Source organism: Magnolia sinica, chromosome 15 (genome assembly GCF_029962835.1).
Source record: "Magnolia sinica isolate HGM2019 chromosome 15, MsV1, whole genome shotgun sequence".
NCBI lineage: Eukaryota > Viridiplantae > Streptophyta > Magnoliopsida > Magnoliales > Magnoliaceae > Magnolia > Magnolia sinica.
The window spans coordinates 51,197,459-51,217,744 of record NC_080587.1 but is presented as its reverse complement, the minus strand read 5'-3'; the positions used below and the strand labels follow the sequence as shown (position 1 = coordinate 51,217,744).

General features: G+C 41.8%; 1 protein-coding gene across 1 annotated transcript in view; it reads left to right on the top strand.

Moving 5' to 3' along the window:
• Positions 1–9,461, top strand: part of LOC131227258 (uncharacterized) — a 56,997-nt gene extending 47,536 nt beyond the window's left edge. The window contains exons 3-5 of the mRNA XM_058223002.1: positions 144–270; positions 2,962–3,066; positions 8,429–9,461. Of these exons, the coding sequence (XP_058078985.1) occupies positions 144–270; positions 2,962–3,066; positions 8,429–9,054 (858 nt within the window). The 3' untranslated portion in view covers positions 9,055–9,461. The remainder of the gene's footprint in view (positions 1–143; positions 271–2,961; positions 3,067–8,428) is intronic.
• Positions 9,462–20,286: the final 10,825 nt, after the last annotated feature.

Below are 20,286 nucleotides of genomic sequence, written 5' to 3'. Positions count from 1 at the left end.
CTAGTTTAGACCGTCCTGCATCACTAATGCTTCAAATTACCAAACCATCGGCCTCACTTGTTATGTATCACAGTTTCTGTTCCAAAAATTCAGTGATAACTACAATTACATATTCTTACCCTCGATTTACATTCTTTGATCAGAAAGGCAATGCACCATACTTCGGCTGCATTGTTGGTCGAGTGGCAAACAGAATCAAAGAGGGGAAGTTTACTCTCAAAGGGGTGGAATATTCATTGCCCATCAACAATCCGCCTAACAGTCTCCATGGTAAGGGATCATTACATCCGGAAATTTTGAAATGTTTTCGTCATCCAATCATATGACTGTAACATAAGTTAGAAGGTCCTGATTATGTTTGAAATGTTGAACTTGTCTGATTGCATTTAAATGGGATTGAGCACAAGTATAGTCTTGCAGGTTTGTACTGTCAATTATAAATGGAAATCTATATAACTTCTGATTATGACAAATTGATAAAATTTAGTGAATCTTGATTTCTTAGTCGTGAACTGAATAGCCTTAAAAATGGCCTCAAGAAAAAAGGGATCCCCCTGAAATGATGAAGCACTGAAAATAAAAAATAAAAAATCCCATTTTTATTGTGGAATTTAGAGGATTATATGATACATAGCCTAAGGCTTTGCACTGTCTTAGGGGCTTTCAAATCTGACAAGTGGGGCTTATACTTTGTTAATCCAGTGCATTGTTCTGTTATGCCCCATCTTAGCCTCCAATCTTTTTGGCCTTTTTTTTCCCAGTTGAATGCAAATGCTTTGACAAGTAACTTCTTCATATTCATAACTAGTATTTAGTTCTTTTCTCCTAGAAAGGCCATGAAGAATTCTGTCCCATAGTTATCTGGCTTGTGGTCAGTTTACTCTAACACAGTTCGCATTTTGCTACCCTCTTAGAGACTAGAGTGAAATAGCTTAAAGGCCTGTTTGATTTTCTAAAGTAAATGTAATTGCATTGTAAATAGGTAATAATTATTTACATGTGTAATTACGACATCATTTTCTAGGATTGATTTGACTCTTACTTTTCTCAACGCTAAAATCAAGGATACTGCCAAATATTTGTGGGCCCCACTGTGATGTATGTGGATTATCCACACCGTCCATCTGTTAGGCCAACTGAATTTAGGGCATGAGCCAAAAAATTAGCCAGATTTAAAGTTCAAGTGGACCACACCACAGGAAAAAGGGAATCAAACACCCACTGTTAAAACCTTCTTAGGGCCACTGTTTACTTTGGTGTGGGCCACTTCAACGTTGGATTTGCCTCATTTTTCGGCTCATGCCTCAAAATGTCATAGTAAAGCAGATGGACAACATGGATATGTCATATACATCATGGTGGGGCCCACAAATTTAAGTTAATCCTTTTGGACCGTTTTCCCAAGCAGAAGTACCTGCCTATTTCCAAACAGGGTGAAATTGTAATAAGTAGGTATTTACAGGGCATTTACAATGAATTTGAAAAATCAAACAGGCCCTAAGGCTGTGTTCTATATATAGTATTGGGTAGAACTGCAATAATTACTTGAATAGAGAAGAAATGAGCAATTTGTTGTTATCTAAGTATTCATTACATCTACCCTTCCGAGGGCCTTGGGCCTAAAATCAGGCTAATCCATGGCTTAGGTGGCCCACACCATAGACAAGAGTTGAGAGTGGATGCCCAGCCGTTGAAACCTTCCTGGTTGTTTATAGGGTCAACCAAGATGTGGTTCAGACATCCAACCCATCCATTGTGTGTCCTATTTGGATCAGGGCTCACCCCAAATTTCAGGCCATTCCAAAACTCAGGTGGGCATTGCCAAGTGCTTTATACACCCCTTCCCCCACTCCAGAGAGAGATTTCATCTCCAACTTGAAAGTAACATAATCGCAATTTGTAGGTTAGGTCATTACGGATATCAATGAAAGTTATTTCAATTTGGTCATTGCTGCTGCTTTATTGAAATAATTTTTTGCAACTCAGTTCGCTAGTGCATCCAAAATGCAGCCTACATAAACTACTTGGTTTGCAAAATCAATTAGCAGTTCATGCTTGTAAGGAACGAACTTGGTAATTATCGTCTCTACAAACTCCAAAACTGCAAAAGCATTTTCTTTTCACGAATGATCTGCCATAGCTTTAATTCCTTGTTTCGAGTAAACCTTTAATTTCTTTAATTTAATTGGCAGATGACTATCATATTTGAGTTTTCCTGCTATTTGTAGTGAGGAAGAAGCCTTCAAATTGCAGTTACATTGCTTTTAAACCAAACTTGAAAAAATAATTGCAATTTGGAGCACAAACTCTCAATCATGCCAAAGAAGAAATTGCAATTTGGTTATTTCACTTAGGGCGTGTTTGGTTGCACCAAATATCATGAAAATGCACCCTTATACTGCGCTAATAATTGCAGTTCCATATGACAATGCATCCAAATGTACTCTTAAAAAAATCCAAGACATCTTTATACCTTTTTGATGAAGAATGTAAGCAAGCTTAAAATTCAGACATCCTTAGACTGTGTATGAATGCACAAGTGATTTGAATTATGAATATTCTTCTGGGACTTGAAGAAATAGCAAAACTTAATGATGTTTTCTACCACTCATCATGGGATGTAGGACTCAAAATGAATGTACTTTTCTTTCAAATCCAACTTGAAGGTAATGTAATTGCAGTTTGGAGATCCTCAATATGAATGCTGAGGAAATCACAGTTTGGGTTTTTCCACTTCATTACACTAATTATTGCAATTCAATTTGATATTGCATCCAAATGCACCCATAAGTACTTCAATCATTTTGAAAACACAAAATGTTGACAATGTTGCTGGCTTGCATACATGTCAAATTAGATTAGATTCTTTCCTACTTCACATTGAACTGCAGTTCCGAGATAAAGAATTCTCAAAATCCTAATTTCTAAAACCCCCATTTTCTGAATTTTTCTTCGATTCAGGGGGAAACAAGGGTTTCGATAAAGTGCTTTGGGATGTAGCGGAACGTAAAGATGGTGAAACCCCATCTATCACCTTCAAATATCATAGTCCAGATGGTGAGGAAGGTAAATCTTTTCCTTTTTCCCTACAGAATAGAAAATAGAGAAATTTTAAAGTTTGCTTGTAGCACAAAATTACAGTTATATGAGTTGCATTTGGACACTTGACTCTCTAGTCAATTGATCTGTTCTCTCGATATGGCCCAACCCACTCCGCATGCGCCACATGCAAAAATCACACTGATGGACCACCCCATCCATCCATTCAATGTCTGCCAAATTGGATGGTCTGGATATATATATATATATATATATATATATATATATATATATATATATATATGGGAAAAGGTACTATGCGCTCGAGTTGACAAGACTGTCCCATGAGGTCGAGCTGTGTGGGCCCCACCGTGATGCGTTTCGAACATCTACCCCATCAGTCTGATGCACCATTCCATCGTGGGCCTAGGTCTCAAAAATCAAGTCAATCTGTGACTTATGTGGGCCACACCAGATACAGAAGTGGGGAGGGGCCCTGCACCATTAAACCATTCATAATCATTTTTTGGGCGCACCGAGATGTGGTTTGCAAATCCAGCCCATCCATTATGTGTGTCCCACTTGGATGAGGGTTCAAACCAAGTTTCAGCAGCATTCAAAACTTAGTTGGGCCCCACCAAGTGCTTTTATATGTTTTAACGGTGTCTTCACATGATTTTAGATGGTATGGCCCACCTGAGTTCCGTATACGGCTGATTTTTGGGATATCCGATAATTTAGAGGGGACCCATCAAATGCACAGTGTTGATGGTCGACACGCATCACGGTGGGACCCACACAGCTCGACCTCATGGGAGCTTATTGTGAGGTCGAGCGCATAGTACCTTTTCCCGATATATATATATATATATATATAGAGGGAGAGAGAGAGAGAGAGAGAGAGAGAGAGAGAGAGAGGAATGCTCACCGATTCGCATGTTATTACGTACGAACCTTGATGTCAGCTGAAAGATTTGATGATCTGACGTATAGTCTAGATGACGTTCGAGTTTGAGAGTGAGTTTCGGTCACACGCACCTCGCGAAGAGAGAGACGTTCTCCCACTCGCACGCCTCCTGACGCGGGCTTCCTACGGAAGCCTTTTGTAGGAAGTTACTGCGCTGGGATGCTAGGTGGGGTCCACCATGATGTTTGTGAGAAATCCAACCCATCCATCCGTTTTGCGAGATCATTTTAGTACATTAGATCAAAACTGGAGTGGATCCAAAACCCTAGTGTGCTACACGAGAGGAAACAATGGGGATTCAGTGACTACCGTTAAAACATTCATACGACCACAAAAGCTACTTATCAGGCTAATTTTTTTTTTTTATGATTTTACTTCATCCCATTAGGAATGACCTTATAAATGGTTTGGATGGCATATAAAGATTAAGGTGGAGCCCAAGAAGGTTTGAATGGTAGGGAAGTTTTTCCCCAGTTTTCCATCTTGTATGGCCCACTCGAGTTTTGAATCTGCCCCATTTTTGGTCGTATGGCCTAAGATGATCTCAGAAAACAGATGAACGGGATGAATTTCTGACAAACATCACGGTTGGCCACATATAGCATCCTAGCACGCCTACTTCCTGCGATAGGCTTCTACAAGAAACCCATTGTAAATGGAAACGGATTGGCTACTTCCCCTGCCACTAGCCAATGGCTAATGGTCGGTGCTTTGTGGACCCCAACATGGTGTATGTGTTTCATCCATGCTGTCCATCCATTTTTTCAGATAATTTTATGGTATGAACCCAAAACTAAGGTATATCAAAATATCAAGTGGGGCACACAGTGTTGATTGAACTCTCACCATTAAAAACTTCTTGGGGCTACACAAGTTTTGGATCAAGTTGATGTTTGTTTTTTGCCTTCATCTAGGTCTATATGACCTGATCTACATGTTGGATGTGAAATAAACATTACAGTGGGCCGTAGGAGGTTTTTAATGGTAGACGTTCATATCACTACTGTTTTCCCATGGTGTGGTCCACCTGAGATTTTGATATGCCTCATTTATGGGATAAATTATTAAAATGATGTGTAAAAATAGATGAACAGTGTGGATAAAACACATAGATCATGGTGGGGCCCACATAGCACCGACCACTAGCCACCTAGTTAGTGGTAGCGTCACTAGCCAAACCGCACCCTCAGTACGCAACCGGATTGGATGCGAATTACGTCCTACCCCCGCCCGTCTCCAGTTGGGAAAGGGCAGCTACTTCGATGGCCACCGTGATGTGTAGGTCTTATCCACGCCGTCCATCCATTGTTTCGTATCATTTTAGGGTATAAACCCAAAAATGAGGCATATCCAAGGCTCAAGTGGACTACATAATGGGGATTAAACTTTTATCGTTGAAAACTTCTTGGGGGCCACAGAAGTTTTGGATGGAGCTGATATTTGTGTTTTCTCTCCATCCAGGTCTATATAAATTTATGAATAGGTTGGATGGCAAATAAATGTCACGGTGGGCCCTAGTAAAATTTCAATGGTGAGAATCATTATCACGGATACTTCCTGTGATGTGGTATCTGGCTCATTTTTGGGCTTATCCCCTAAAATGATACAAAAAAATGGATGGACAGTGTGGATAAGACCCCATACATCACGGTGGCCACTCAAAGCTGCTGCCCATTCCCAGCTGGAGATGGGCAGGGGTAGGACGCAAACGGCGAGAATCTAGTAGCGGATTGCGTACTGATACGTATGTAGCGAGGTGGCTACTGAGAGTGCTTTGTTGGCCCCACATGATATATATTGTTTTTATCGAAGCTGTCCATCTAGTTTTTCAGATCATTATCAATTACTAGCCCGAAATGAGAGAGATCCAAATCCTAAGTGGACCACACCACAAGAAAATAGTGGTGATTGAATGCCCACCATTAAAAACTTCCTAAGGCTCGCTGTAATGTTTATTTGTCATCCAACCTGTTGATTAAGTCACGTACACCTGGATGAAGAAAAAATGAAAATATGATTTTTATCCAAAACTTTTGTGGCCCCTAAGAAGTTTTTAATAGTAAGTGTTCAATTAGCACTCTTTCCTGTGGTGTGGTCCATATGAGATTTGGATCTTTCTCATTTTTGGGGCTCATGCCATAAAATAATTTGGAAAACAGATGGAAGGCGTGGATAGGATACATACATCATGATGGGGGCTACAAAGCACCGTCAGTAGCCACCACGTTACCAACACTTGCGTCCGATAATCTATAGAGGCTTGGCAATGGGTTTCCCGCATAAGCCTGTCACAGGAAGTTGGCGTGCTGGGATGCTATCTGGGGCCCACCGTGATGTTTGTGAGAAATCCACCCCGTTCATTTGTTTTGCGAGATCATCTTAGGACATATGACCAAAAATAGGGTAGATTCAGAACTTGAGTAGGCCATACAAGATGGAAAAGTGGGGAAAGACTTTTGTGGCCGAATGAATGTTTCAACGGTAGTCACTGAATCCCCATTGTTTCCTCTTGTGCAACACACTAGAGTTTTGGATCCACTTCAGTTTTGGTCTAATGTACTAAAATGTTCTCACAAAATAGATGGACGAGTTGGATTTCTCACAAACATCATGGTGGGCCCCACCTTGCATCCCAACACAGTAACTTCCTGCAAAAGGCTTCCGTAGGAAACCCGCATTAGGAGGGTGTGAGTGGGAGAGCATCTCTCTCCGTGATGTGCGCGTGACCGAAACTCAATCTAAAACTCGCACGTAATCTAAACCATACGTCAGATTCTACGACTAACATCAATGTTCGTATGTAATGACGTGCGAACCGGTGCGCAGGTGAGCATTCTTCTCTCTCTCTCTCTCTCTCTCTCTCTCTCTCTCTCTCTCTCTCGCTATATATAGCAAAAGGCTTCCGTAGGAAACCCGCATTAGGAGGGTGTGCGTGGGAGAGCATCTCTCTCTGTGATGTGCGCAAGACCGAAACTCAATCTAAAAGTCGCACGTAATCTAGACCATATGTCAGATCCTACGATTGACATCAAGGTTCGCATGTAATAACGTGCGAACCAGTGCGCAGGTGAGCATTCCTCTCTCTCTCTCTCTCTCTCTCTCTCTCTCTATATATATATATATATATATATATATATATATATATATAATGGGAAATGGTACTATAAGGTCAGCCTCATGGGAACTTCCCATGAGGTCGAGCTGTGTGGGCCCCACCGTGATGTCTATTGAACATCAACACCGTGCATTTGATGGGTCCCCTTTAGTTTATGGGATATCTCAAAAATAAGCCGTATAAGGAACTCAGGTGAGCCATAGCATCTAAAACTATGTGAAGACATGCCTAAAACATATAAAAGCACTTGGTGGGACCCACCCGAGTTTTGAATACGGCTGAAACTTGGTATGATCCCTCATCCTAGTGGGACACACACAATGGATGGGCTGGATTTGTGAATCACATCTCAGCGGGCCCAATAAATGATTATCAAGATTTTAATGGGAGGATAACCCCTCTCAACTGTTGTATGTGGTGTGCTCCACCCAAGTCATGAGTTGACTTGATTTTTAAGCACGTGGGCCACCATGAAATGGTGCATCTGCGGTGGCCCCCACACAACTCAACCTCATAGTACCATTTCCCTATATATATATATATATATATAGAGAGAGAGAGAGAGAGAGAGAGAGAGAGAGAGAGAGAGAGAGAGAGAGAGAGAGGAATGCTCAACTGCCCACCAGTTCTCGTGATAACTTTTTGAGAACTCATTTCTGGTGATATGAGTCCAAAATCTGAACCGTTCACCTGATGTAGTATCCCATAAAACCTTCAAGGCTCAACTTTTATCCTGATCCAAAACTCTGGTGGCCCATTGTAGAAGGAAATAGTTTCCCCCCTTGATTTTCCTATATCTTTCATCATGGCCCACCAAAGTTTTGGATCAGGGTAAAAGTTAGGCCTCAGGGGTTTCATAGGGTGCTGCATCAAGTAGACGGTTCAGATTTTGGGCTCATATCACCTGAAATGAGTTCTCAAAAAGTTCTCATGAGAACTGGTGCGCAGCTGAGCATTCCCTGTGTGTGTGTGTGTGTGTGTGTAGAGAGAGGGGGCAATGCCATATATTGCCCATGGGTCTCAAGAATCATTTGAGCAGATGATCAAGATCATCCCATATGTGGCTTGCAAAACTGATGGTCGCAAGAGCTCAATTTTTTGACAGATGGGAATATGATCTGTGGGGTGGCCCATGAAGAGCAAACTAGACAAAATGAACCAACTGTCCTGTCCGATTTATCGGAATGTGCCCATGTCAACCTGTTGCAATGCCAGCTTTAGCACTGCTGTAAAATCAATGGACCATTTTGAATAAATAGATAGGACTAGTGCATTTTCATGACTAATTTGTTGATTTAAGAAACCAGGTTACCCTGGCGATGTCAATGTGACAGCAACATACTCATTGACTTCGAGCATGACATTACGACTCGACATGGAAGCCGTGCCTAAGAATAAAGCAACTCCAATCAATTTAGCTCAGCACACCTACTGGAACCTAGCTGGCCACAACTCCGGTGACATTCTCAATCATTCAGTTCAAATATTGGCAAACCACATTACCCCGGTCGATCAGAATTCGATCCCAACAGGTGAGATCATGCCAGTTAAGGACACTCCCTTTGATCTCACGACTGCGAAAAAGATTGGCTCTACGATCGGTCATGTCCCTGGCGGGTATGATCACAATTACATACTTGATTTTGGAGAAGAGAAATTGGGTTTGAAACATGTGGCTAGAGTGCGGGACCCAACAAGCACGAGGGTCCTCAATGTGTGGGCCGATGTGCCTGGGGTGCAGTTTTACAGCGCGAACTACGTCGATGGTGTTGTTGGTAAAGGTGGGGCCATCTATGGGAAGCATGCAGGGTTGTGTTTGGAGACACAGGGATTCCCGAATGCCATAAACCAGCCAAACTTCCCTTCTGTGGTGGTAGAGCCTGGTGAGAAGTATAGGCACACCATGTTGTTTGAGTTCTCATTGGGAGAGTAATCTTCAAAGGAATTCATGGTGGGTGACTGGGCTCGATTACCTTGGCAGTTCCTCACCATTTCTAAAACGATAGTGGCCCGACCATCCATCGTGTGCAAGTCATAGTTGTATGGCAATCTAGACCGTCCAAATAGCTTATCCAGCTGTGGATGAAACATAGCCCAAAAATTACTGAGATAGTGACGGTAGCCATCTGATTTTGTCTTTTGAATCTGGACAATTGTTTTACTTTTAACCATTATTGTATTTATCCATCCATTGGATGGTTAGAATTGCTTGATCAGTGTGATTTTTGAGCTATGCTTCCTTCACATGTGCCACATGCGATATCCTTGCACGTGTGCAACATGCTAGGACGAGTCATCAGTTGTTTTTCTAAAATGATGGTGAACTACCACCGGTTTCTTGTCTGGCTTGAATAAGCTTCTTCTTTTATTTATTTATTTTTATTTTTATTTTTTAAAATTTATTATTTACTTTTTTGTTCTCCCCTATTTGGGTTTTAATCATATTTTTAGCATGAATGATGGCATTAGGCTTCAGCTAATAATGTAATTGAATTTTGATTTGGGAGATGAATTGGCACTTTCATGTAGGGGATTGCCATGTGTGCGTGTGTATTACAGTCACTTGTAAACTGGGTTACCTCCACAGAGGATGGTTAGCAGCTCGTGTGGGCCCCACGAGAATGTGTATGTGAAATTCAGTTAGGCCCAAGGCCCAAAAAGCAGGCAGGTCTGTGATTCAGGTGAGCCATACAAAGGTAAACAGTTGGGAGAATGATGTCCACCCTTGATTTTTATAGGGCCATTGTTACGTTTGTTCAGGCCTAAAAATTACAGTCCCCATTATCCAAAAGGCTTAAGAAAATGGTTAGGAGATGTAATTAGATTCCTTAGAGATTCTACGTGTAAGACAATTCGGGTCAATTTGGGTAATTCGTTGGACCTCTGACCAGTCTGTACCTTGTGACAGTCCTGCCTTGAAAACATATCCAAAGAAGAATCTCACCTTAGGGTAGGCAGTAACTAGAGCTGGGCACGGGTTAACTGACTCGGTAGACTTGACTTGTTTATACAGACTCGATCCAAAGTAGACTTTGTTCAATATGAACTCAAACCAAGTGGAGTTTGGGTCACCCAGTGACTCGACAGTCGACCTGAAATCCAACTTGGGTTGGAACTGACCCGAGTCATCCAAAACCCGGCTATATCTATATATATATATATATATATAGGGAAAAGGTTCTATGCACTCGACCTCACGAGTCCGTCCCATGAGGTCGAGCTGTGTGGGCCCCACCGTGATGCGTTTCGAACATCTAACCCATTAGTCAGATGCACCATTCCATCATGCACCATTCCATTGTGGGCCTAGATCTCAAAAATCAAGTCAATCCGTGACTTGTGTGGGCCACACCACATACAGAAGTGGGGAGGGGCAATGCACCATTAAAACATTCATAATCAGTTTTTTGGGCTCACCGAGATGTAGTTTGCAAATCCAGCCCATCCATTATGTGTGTCACACTTGCATGAGGGTTCAGACCAAGTTTCAGCAGCATTAAAAACTCAGGTGGGCCCCACCAAGTGCTTTTATATGTTTTAACGGTGTTTCACATGATTTTAGATGGTATGGCCCACCTGAGTTCCGTATACGGCTGATTTTTTGGATATCCCATAATTTAGAGGGTACCCATCAAATGCATGGTGTTGATGGTCGACACGCATCACGGTGGGGCCCACACAGTTCGACCTCCAGGGAGCTAATCGTGAGGTCGAGTCGCATAGTACCTTTTCCCATATATATATATATATATATATATATATATATATATATATCATGGTGGGGCTCACGTACTGGGTGTAGCACATCATTAAGGTGGCCCCACATTGCAAAATAAACGGACAGTGTGGGTATAAAACACTTACATCAAGGGGTGGCCAGCACGTCAGATGGATGGACGATTTAGATGAAATACATCCATCAGTGGTGGCCCCATCTACCACCATCTAGATGGACGGATGGATAAAACACATACAGCGAGCTTCATGGCACTGTCTAGATCTATCTGGATGGTGCTGATGCTCAACATAAAAGGTGGGTCCCACATGGGAGTGGCTCACCCAATACGCAATATAATAAATTATATAATATTATATATGTGGGAAAAGGTACTATGCGCTCCACCTCACGATTAGCTCCTGTGAGGTCGAGCTGTGTAGGCCCCACTGTGATGCGTGTCGACCATCAACATCGTGCATTTGATGGGTACCCTCTAAATTATGGGATATCCAAAAAATCAGCCGTATACGAAACTCAGGTGGGCCATACCATCTAAAATCATGTGAAGACACCGTTAAAACATATAAAAGCACTTGGTGGGGCCCACTTGAGTTTTGAATGCTGCTGAAACTTGGTCTGAACCCTCATTCAAGTGGGACACACATAATGGATGGGCTGGATTTGCAAACCACATCTCGGTGGGCTCAAAAAATGATTATGAATGTTTTAATGGTGCATGGCCCCTCCCCACTTCTGTATGTGGTGTGGCTCACACACGTCACGGATTGACTTCATTTTTGAGACCTAGGCCCACGATGGAATGGTGCATCTGATTGATGGGGTAGATGTTCGAAACGCATCACGACGGGGCCCACACAGCTCGACCTCATGGGAGTTAATCGTGACGCCGCAGTTAAGCGTTCCTCTCTCTCTCTCTCTCTCTCTCTCTCTCTCTATATATATATATATATATATATATATATATATGGAAATGGTACTATGAGGTTGACCTCATGAGAACTATCCAAGAGGTTGAGCTGTGTGGGCCCCACCGTGATGTGTGGTGGACATCTACCCCATCAGTCAGATGCACCTTCCATGGTGGGCCATGGGTTTAAAAAATTAAGTCAATCCATGACTTGGGTGGGCCACACCACATACAACAGTTGAGAAGGGGTTAACCTCCCATTGAAACATTCATAATCATTTATTGGGCCCATCGAGATGTGGTTCACAAATCCAGCCCATCCATTGTGTGTCCTATTTGGATGAGGCGTCAAATCAAGTTTCAATCACATTCAAAACTCAAATGGGCCCTACCATATGTTTTATGCATCTCTTTGCATGGTTTTAGATGGTATGGCCCACCTAAGTTCAATATATAGCTGGTTTTTGGTATATCACATAGTTAAAGGGGACCCATAAAATGCAGTGTTGATCTTCGACACACATCACAGTGGGGATATCCCATAATGAAAGGGGACTCATAAAATGCACGGTTTTGATGTTTGACACACATCACAGTGGGGCCCCACACAGGTCGACCTCATGGGAAGTTCCGGTGAGGCCGACCTCATAGATCTCTCTCCCTTCTCTATATATTCATAATTTTCTATTAATGAAATTTATTCAAGAATTCTCTATAATATAGCTTCTTTTTTATTTCACTGCCTTGTAATTTTTATTTCTTGAATTGAAAATATTTTCTCTGTAAAATCAGTGTTTGTTTCTCTCTCCATCATCTTTTTTTTCTTTCCATTTTATAATTACTGATTTTGTAGGTTAATTTGCATAAATAAGTATGCGTTGTAAAAATTTCCAAGTAGGCTAGGGAAAGGGAAATAGTTCCACATCTTCCCACAAAAATATGGGCAATAGGAAGATGGTAAGCCAATCTCACCTAGACTTCCCCATTCTTATTGAGAAGACCATTGGTTGTCCATTTATTCCAACGGTGTGGCCCACCTAATGAGCCGAATGGCATGAGTTTTGTCGTGACTAATCTTCATGGTGAGGTCTACCATTTCCTTTAGTTGCCAGGAAAGATGGTACCGTACCACAAGTGGTACCTACCTGAATGTGATCAGTTCTCAAAATCTTGTACGGGTGGGTCCACATTCGGTGGTCCAAACCGTTGATAACAAGGACTGTACACTAGAAAGCTGATGCAACGAAGATCTTCCTTGTCGGAAAAATCCTAGCCTTTCAATTGATGTCCTGAAAATAAATGGTTAAAGATGAAAGTATCTCAAATAGTCCATTATCAACCAAAAACGGCCCAAGGTTGATGGTTAGGATCTCAAGTAGAGGAGATTATGTGAATGGGTCGACGTTGAGGGACCCATCAGGTCTATTGCTTGGGTTAGTAAACCACGGGCCTACTCTTTGAAACTGAGAACCCCGAGTGGACAGCAGATATTGTGTTATGAGATGAGGTGCACGCCATATCCCATCCGTCACAGAAGAACCGGGACATGTGGGTCCCACGTCTCGTCCATCCATAAAGGAATTTGGATGATCCCATGCAGACAAGATTTGATAGAGAAACAGTACCGTCTGTCCAAACTTACCAGGGTTTTGGTACAGTTCAGCTGTAAGCGCTGGAAAGCGGACTAGCTGCAACCCTTAACGTGGGGCTCACCTAGATGCATCTGTTTTATATCGATGCCTTCTATCCATTTTTTAAGCTTATTTTATGCCATGAACCTAAAAATCAGGTAGATCTAAATCTCAAGTGGATCACACGGTAGGAATTGAATTTTCACCATTTAAAACTTTTTGTGGGCCACAAAAGTTTGGGATCAAGCTGATGTTTGTGGTTTCCTATCATTCAGATCTGTGTGACTTAATCAACAGGTTGGATGGAAAATAAACATTACAGCGGGCCCTAGTAAGTTTTTTTAATGTGCAAGTTCAAAAGCCACCGTTTTCTGGTCTTGGCATCGATCCCTAGTGGGGGTTGCTAACATGGAGTGTGTACTAACAATCTAACCCAAAGAAGAAAAAGAAAAAAGCCACCGTTTTCTACGGCGCGGTCACGGGAAATTTGGATTTACCTCATTTTTTGTTTCATGTCATAAGAATGCAGACGCGCAGATGAGTTCCTGCGCAAGGATGATGGGTGGGGCCACCCTGATGTTTGTGAGAAATCTACTCCGTCCATCCGTTACTCGATATCATTTTAAGACATGGGACGAAAAAATGAGCTGCATAAAAAACTAAAGTGGGTCACGCAAGAGGTAAAATTGGGAAAGAAATTCCTACAGTTGAAATTTTCTTGGGCTCCACTTTGATGTTTATATGCCATCCACACCGTTTATAAGGTCAATCCCACTGTGATGAAGTGAAAACACAAAAAACAATAGCCTGATACAAAATTTATGGCCATATGATTGTTTCAACGGTGTTCATTGAATCCCTACTTTTCCTCTCGTGTGGCCCAATTGAATTTTCGCACCACCTCGTTTTTAGTCTCGTATCCTAAAATGAGCTCTAAAAACGGATGGACGGGTTGGATTTCTCACAAACATCGAACTGCGCCCCACCCAGTATCCTTACACATAAACTTCCAGCTTAGCAGGAAACCCGCGTACAAAGTGAGCTGTAAAAAAAAAAATGGATGGACGGCGTGGATATACACAACACACATCAAGGTGGCCCCTACTATCAGGGTCGCACCACATTGCTAGATCCGGGGTCGCAGCTAATCCGCTTCCTATGCGCTGTAGCTAAGACACATGTTAGTTTTCCCACCGTACACGTGGCATGTACTTTGAAACCCAGCCACCCAAATAATTTGGACGCGGATTTCCTGCGAAAGGAAGTTCCTGCGCTGGAAACGTGGGTGGGGCCCAACGTGATGTTTTTGAGAAATCCACCCTGGCCATCCGTTTTCGGAGATATTTTTAGGATGATAGGCCAAAAATGAACCGTATCCAATACTCAAGTGTTCCTAAAATGTGATTATCGAAGGTACACAGTTGAAATATTTGTGGGCCACAGAAGTTTTGAATCAGGCTAACATTTATGTTTTCAGTTCATCCAAGTAGGAATGACGTTATTAACGGTATGGATGTCATGTAAATATCACTTTCTACCCCAGAAAGTTTTCAACGGTAGGAATTTTCCTACCCACCTTTTACTCTAGTGCGGCCCACTTGAGTCTTGGATCTTTCTCATTTTTGATCTCAAGTATTAAAATGAGCTCAGAAAACGGATGTACGGGGTGGATTTCTTAAAAACATCACGTTGGGCCCCACCCAGTTTTCCAGCGCAGGAACTTCCTGCGAAAGGCTTTCGCAGGAAATCCGCGTCCAAATAATTTGCCCCTCCTCTAGATTGGTCCCGCAGTCAAAATCACATTTATTAGAAGATCTTGTCTTCAGATTATGAATCGGCCCCACTATTTGGGTGTTGCAGATTTGAAATGCAAGTCATGCGTAAGGCTGCAGCGCATACTGGTTGGTTCCATCAAACCGGAAACGGATTGGCTACTCCCCTGCTACCAACCATTTGGTTGATGGTCGATGCTCCGTGGCCCCACCATGATGTATGTGTTTCATCCATGCTGTCCATCTATTTTTCTAGATTATTTAAGTGTATGAGACCAAAAATGAGTTATATACCAATCTCAAGTGAACCACATTACAGGAAACAGTGTTGAATGAACTTCGCCCATTAAAAACTTTTTGGGGCAATAAAAGTTTTGGATTAAGCTGATATTTGTTTTTTCCCTTCATCTAGGTTTGTATGACCTAATCAACATATTGGATGTCAAATAAACTGTACAGTGAACCTTCGGTGGATTTTAATGGTGGATATCCAATCACTATTGTTTTCCTGTGGTGTGGTCCACCTGAGATTTATATCCCTATCATTCTTTTATGTCAAGCCATAAAATGATCTTTAAAAATGTATGAACGGCATGGATGAAACACATACATCATGGTGGGCCCCACAGAGCGCCGATCACCAGCCATTGGCGGAGTAGCCAATCCGTTTCCACCTTTGAGACCATGACGGCCGTGAATTGGGATACTGGCACAAGAACAAATGCTTTTATGCTGCACATAGCATCTCATGTCGATTGGTGGGCCATTGGGATGGTTTATAGTCTCCGTGAGGGCTTTAATGAGTTAAATTGCCACCGTACCACGACTACAATACAAGATAGGTTTTCACTCCTGAATTATATCTTAAATGATTATTTGAATGGTTCATATTCCAGATCGTATGCTGTAGGACATTCTAAGAAACATCCGTTGACACAAGATGATTATGTATGGAGATGACTTTGGAACATGGAAAGTTTGAATGACTCTATTCAAAACCATGGGCTTGTTTGGATGCAAGGCATTCTTGGGAGCACCATATATTTGACTTTGATTTACAAATACACGGGCAGCAAAGGAAGTTAAAGCGCTCTTTATGGCTTGTAAATGAAGGTAAATAGGAAATGAAATTGAAGGTAAATAAATAGGAGAAACTAGCTTAGTTGTGTTTGGATGTGAGTAAATCAAATGCTTTTGGAATTCAAATAATATATTTGTATGGAGTAAAAAGTATTGCAATACAATGGAAATTTTACATATATTTAGGAAATTACGTGATACTTAATAAAATGATTGTAATAAGCTCATTGAAATATATACTTTAGTAAAAAAATGAAGAAATATTGAGCTTCAATTAGCTACAATGTAAGGATCAAAATCAAGCAACTTGCTTAGCGTTTTTTACTATTATTTAGGCAGGCAATTTTTGAATGGTTTGGATCATTTATTATTGTGATTTAAATAATTTAGTTGATAATTGAATTGTTTATGAGTATGGTCAGTATCCCACATGTGTAATGGATGTGTGCCTAGCGTAACCTTTGTTTACTTATGCGACTCTCTTAAAAACTTTAAAAAGGCATTTTACCTCATATATTTTCAAATCTTCTGGTATAGAGATGATTTCATTTATGAGATAATTAACTCTCATTTATTTCATTTCCATACATTTACTCTCATTTAAATACACTTCAATTGTTATTTATTTTCATTTACTCTCAATTCCCCACGTTTACCTACTGTGGCCCACCATATCAATCATAAAAAGGTCACCATGCAGCTTTGTCATGTGTATGCTGAACCAGTTGCACCGGCGGGTTCTTCAGTTTTAAAAGAACATAGCGTCCCAATATCAAACAGTGATTTGCGTTAATTGGTTTTTACTTTTTTATCCCCAGGAAATGAGTTTCTTAGGTGGGATTTGACAGTCAACCAGGACACGTGCGGATGCATCTCACAGGTACATGATATGGACCGTTTATCAGAAACTTCTGTCCCATAAAATGATTGAGGCTGTAAAATCAACCATTCCGGTTCTTCACACGGGTTATAGCTGTTGAGGGAATCTAAGCCGTAATTGAGTTTGAGAATAGGTCTTAACAGCTATGTAAAGCGTGCCTGGCAATATCAAGAAAAGATGGTCTTTGGGTGTTGCCAGATGGGCCATGAAGCTTTTAACCGTATGACGTATGGCTCATAAATGTTATCAGACAGATGACTTAAATTTGATTTTTTGGGGTTGCTTGACCCGTCAAGGGTCAGGCTCGACCGGTCGAGGGAGCTGCACGACTGGTCGTGGCCCGCTTGACTCAAAGTCCAGCGAGCTCAGTTTTTTGGTGTCCAGGATGCTCGACCGGTCGAGGAGATTGCACGACCGGTCGAGCGGGTTGCTTGACCAGTCGTGGCCATCCTTCGATCAGTCGAGGTTATGTAGATTCGAGTCCGGATCTTGTGCGGACTACTGAAATTTGAGGCGATTTCGCAAGGGTGTGAAAGGAAAGTTTCATAAACTATAAATAGAGGTCCCTATGGCCATTCTAATGGATTAAAAAAAGCTTTCTAAAAGTTTTTCAAGGGTTCCTAAAGGGTTCTACGGTTATCAAAGGGTGTAGCAAGGGTGAGATTCGAGGTTGTTCGAATCGGGTAAGTCTCCTCTCTTATAATTTCTATTTCATAGTGGATTTCTGTCACTTTATGCCGTAGTTTTTTCCCGCAAGAGTTTTCCATGTTAAATCTTTGTGTTCTTCTGTGATTGCTTGTTACTATTGAATTGTTATCCTATATCTAGATCTGTGTGATTTCGCAGCACAAATCCTCAACAAGTGGCATCAGAGCAATCGTTGGGGAACAGATCTGAATCTGAGGGATTAGTAATAATGGCGAGCACCAGGTATGATATTGAGAAGTATTCAGGGAAAAATAATTTTGAGTTATGGAAGATCAAGATGATGAGTTCCTTAATCAAACAAGGCGAAGATGGTGCTCTTGAGGAGCGAAAGTCTGCTATGACTGATGCTTAATGGAATACTCTTGATAAGAAGGCATGATCATCGATCCGTTTATGTCTCACGGATGAGGTTCTTTACAACGTCATGAGGGAGAAAACTGCGGCTAAGGTATAGGCAAAGTTAGAGGATGTCTATGCGAAAAAATCCTTGAAAAATTGCCTACACTTGAAGCGGCAGTGGTATAACTTCAACATGGCAGATAGTGGAGATCTGGAGGCTCACATCAGCAACTTTAATAAATTAGTTTGCAAATTGCTAGATATGAAGGAAGTAATGAAAGATGAAGAATAAGCATGTATGTTGCTGAATTCTCTTTCGGCGTCGTATGAGTCATTCAAGGATACTATGTGCAGCACGAATAAAACCCTGAGTGTCGACACCGTTATCTTAAGGCTATGAGAAAGCTAAATGGCAATATGAGGACATCTTCTAATGCATTGTTTATAAAGGGTAGGAATTTTGAACAAGGTACGGGTTCTTTAGGTTCTGGATCTAAATTCAAGGGCAAGGGCAAAGGAAAGGTAAAGTGCTGGAATTGTGGAAAGGAAAGACACGTGAAGAAGGATTATGAAAATCTTAAATCAAAGAGAGAAGATTCTAAGGCTTCGTACAGGGAGGCCAATGCTGCCATGTCAGATAGATCGAGTGGATGTGATGGTAATGTTTTATTTGTGTCTACTATCAGGCGCCATATGATGATCGTAAGGACGAGTGGATGCTAGAACAGGGGCATCTTTTCACATGACTCCTCATCGGAGTTGGTTCGCCAGTTACAGGGAGTGTGATGGTGGACAGGTGTTTATGGGCAATGGCTTTGCCTGTAATGTTGTGACTGTTGGTACGGTGTACATTAAGATGTTTGATGGGGTGGAGCGTACCTTGACTGATGTCAGGCACGTTCCTGATTTGAAGCAGAATCTGATTTCTCTTGGTGTACTTGAGGCAAAAGGATGCAAGTACATAAGTATTGATGGTGCTTTTAAAGTATCTAAGGGGGCATGGGTAATCATGAAAGCGCAACGACTCGGTAACTTGTATAGGTTAATCAGGAGTACTTCAATAGGTGGAGCTGCAGTGGATGTAGCGAATTTTACCTTTGCACGTGTGTGGCATGTTGGACATGGCCACATGAGCGGGCAGGGCAGGAAGACTGAGACGTGCAGACAAGGATACAGTGCAGGTAGAGCAACCACCTGTGAGAAGAATCACACGGCATGATCGCAAGATATCGGCGAGGTATATAAATGACTTCAATATCACAGGGGATTCATCTTCTATTCAGATGACTCTAGGTGAGCCTGGTGCTGAGAAGTGAAAGGTGACTATGGGCGATGTGATGGATTTGTTGTATCTGAGCGACATATGGGAGCGGGTGGAGCTTCCAGTGGGCCGGAGAGAGGTTGGATGCACATGGTTTTTTCAAGAGGATACAACATAGATACAGGGCGAGATTGGTAGCAAAAGGTTATACTCAAAGAGAAGAGATCGACTTCTCAGAGATATTCACATCGACGATATAGTAGGTGTCTATTAGATTCGTGATTGGCATTGGTTGGCCAATGTGATCTTGAGCTGGAAGGATGGATGTGGAGTCTGCACTTCTATAAGAAAAAGTGAAGAACAGATCTACATGAAGCAACCAGAGCAGTTTGAAGTTAAAGGGGTTGAGAAAAGACTTTGCACGAGATCGTGGTTTGACCTGTCGCCTAGGCAGTGGTTTGATTCCTTCATGGTGAGTCAGGAATTGATGACATGTAGATCGCCAATTATGACATGTCTGAAATCAATGTACTGGAGACTCGGTTAAGTGAGATATTCAGGATGAAGGATCGGGGGGCTGTAAAGATGGTTTTCGGCGTTGAGACTGGAGTAGGCTTTGGTAATCACAGGAGGAATACCTTGTGTGTAGGTATTAATAAGGGATTTGATGGGCCAAGTAAAGCTAGAGAGCGTTCCCTACGCGTCTCTCTTTAAGTTTTCCTTAGGACATGTCTCAAAACAGATGAGGAAAAACAAGATATCTTATGAGTCTTATTTGAATGCAGTTGGCAATGTATGCCAGGGTCTGGATTAGATCGGTTATTTCACAGGCTATCAGTGTTGTGAGC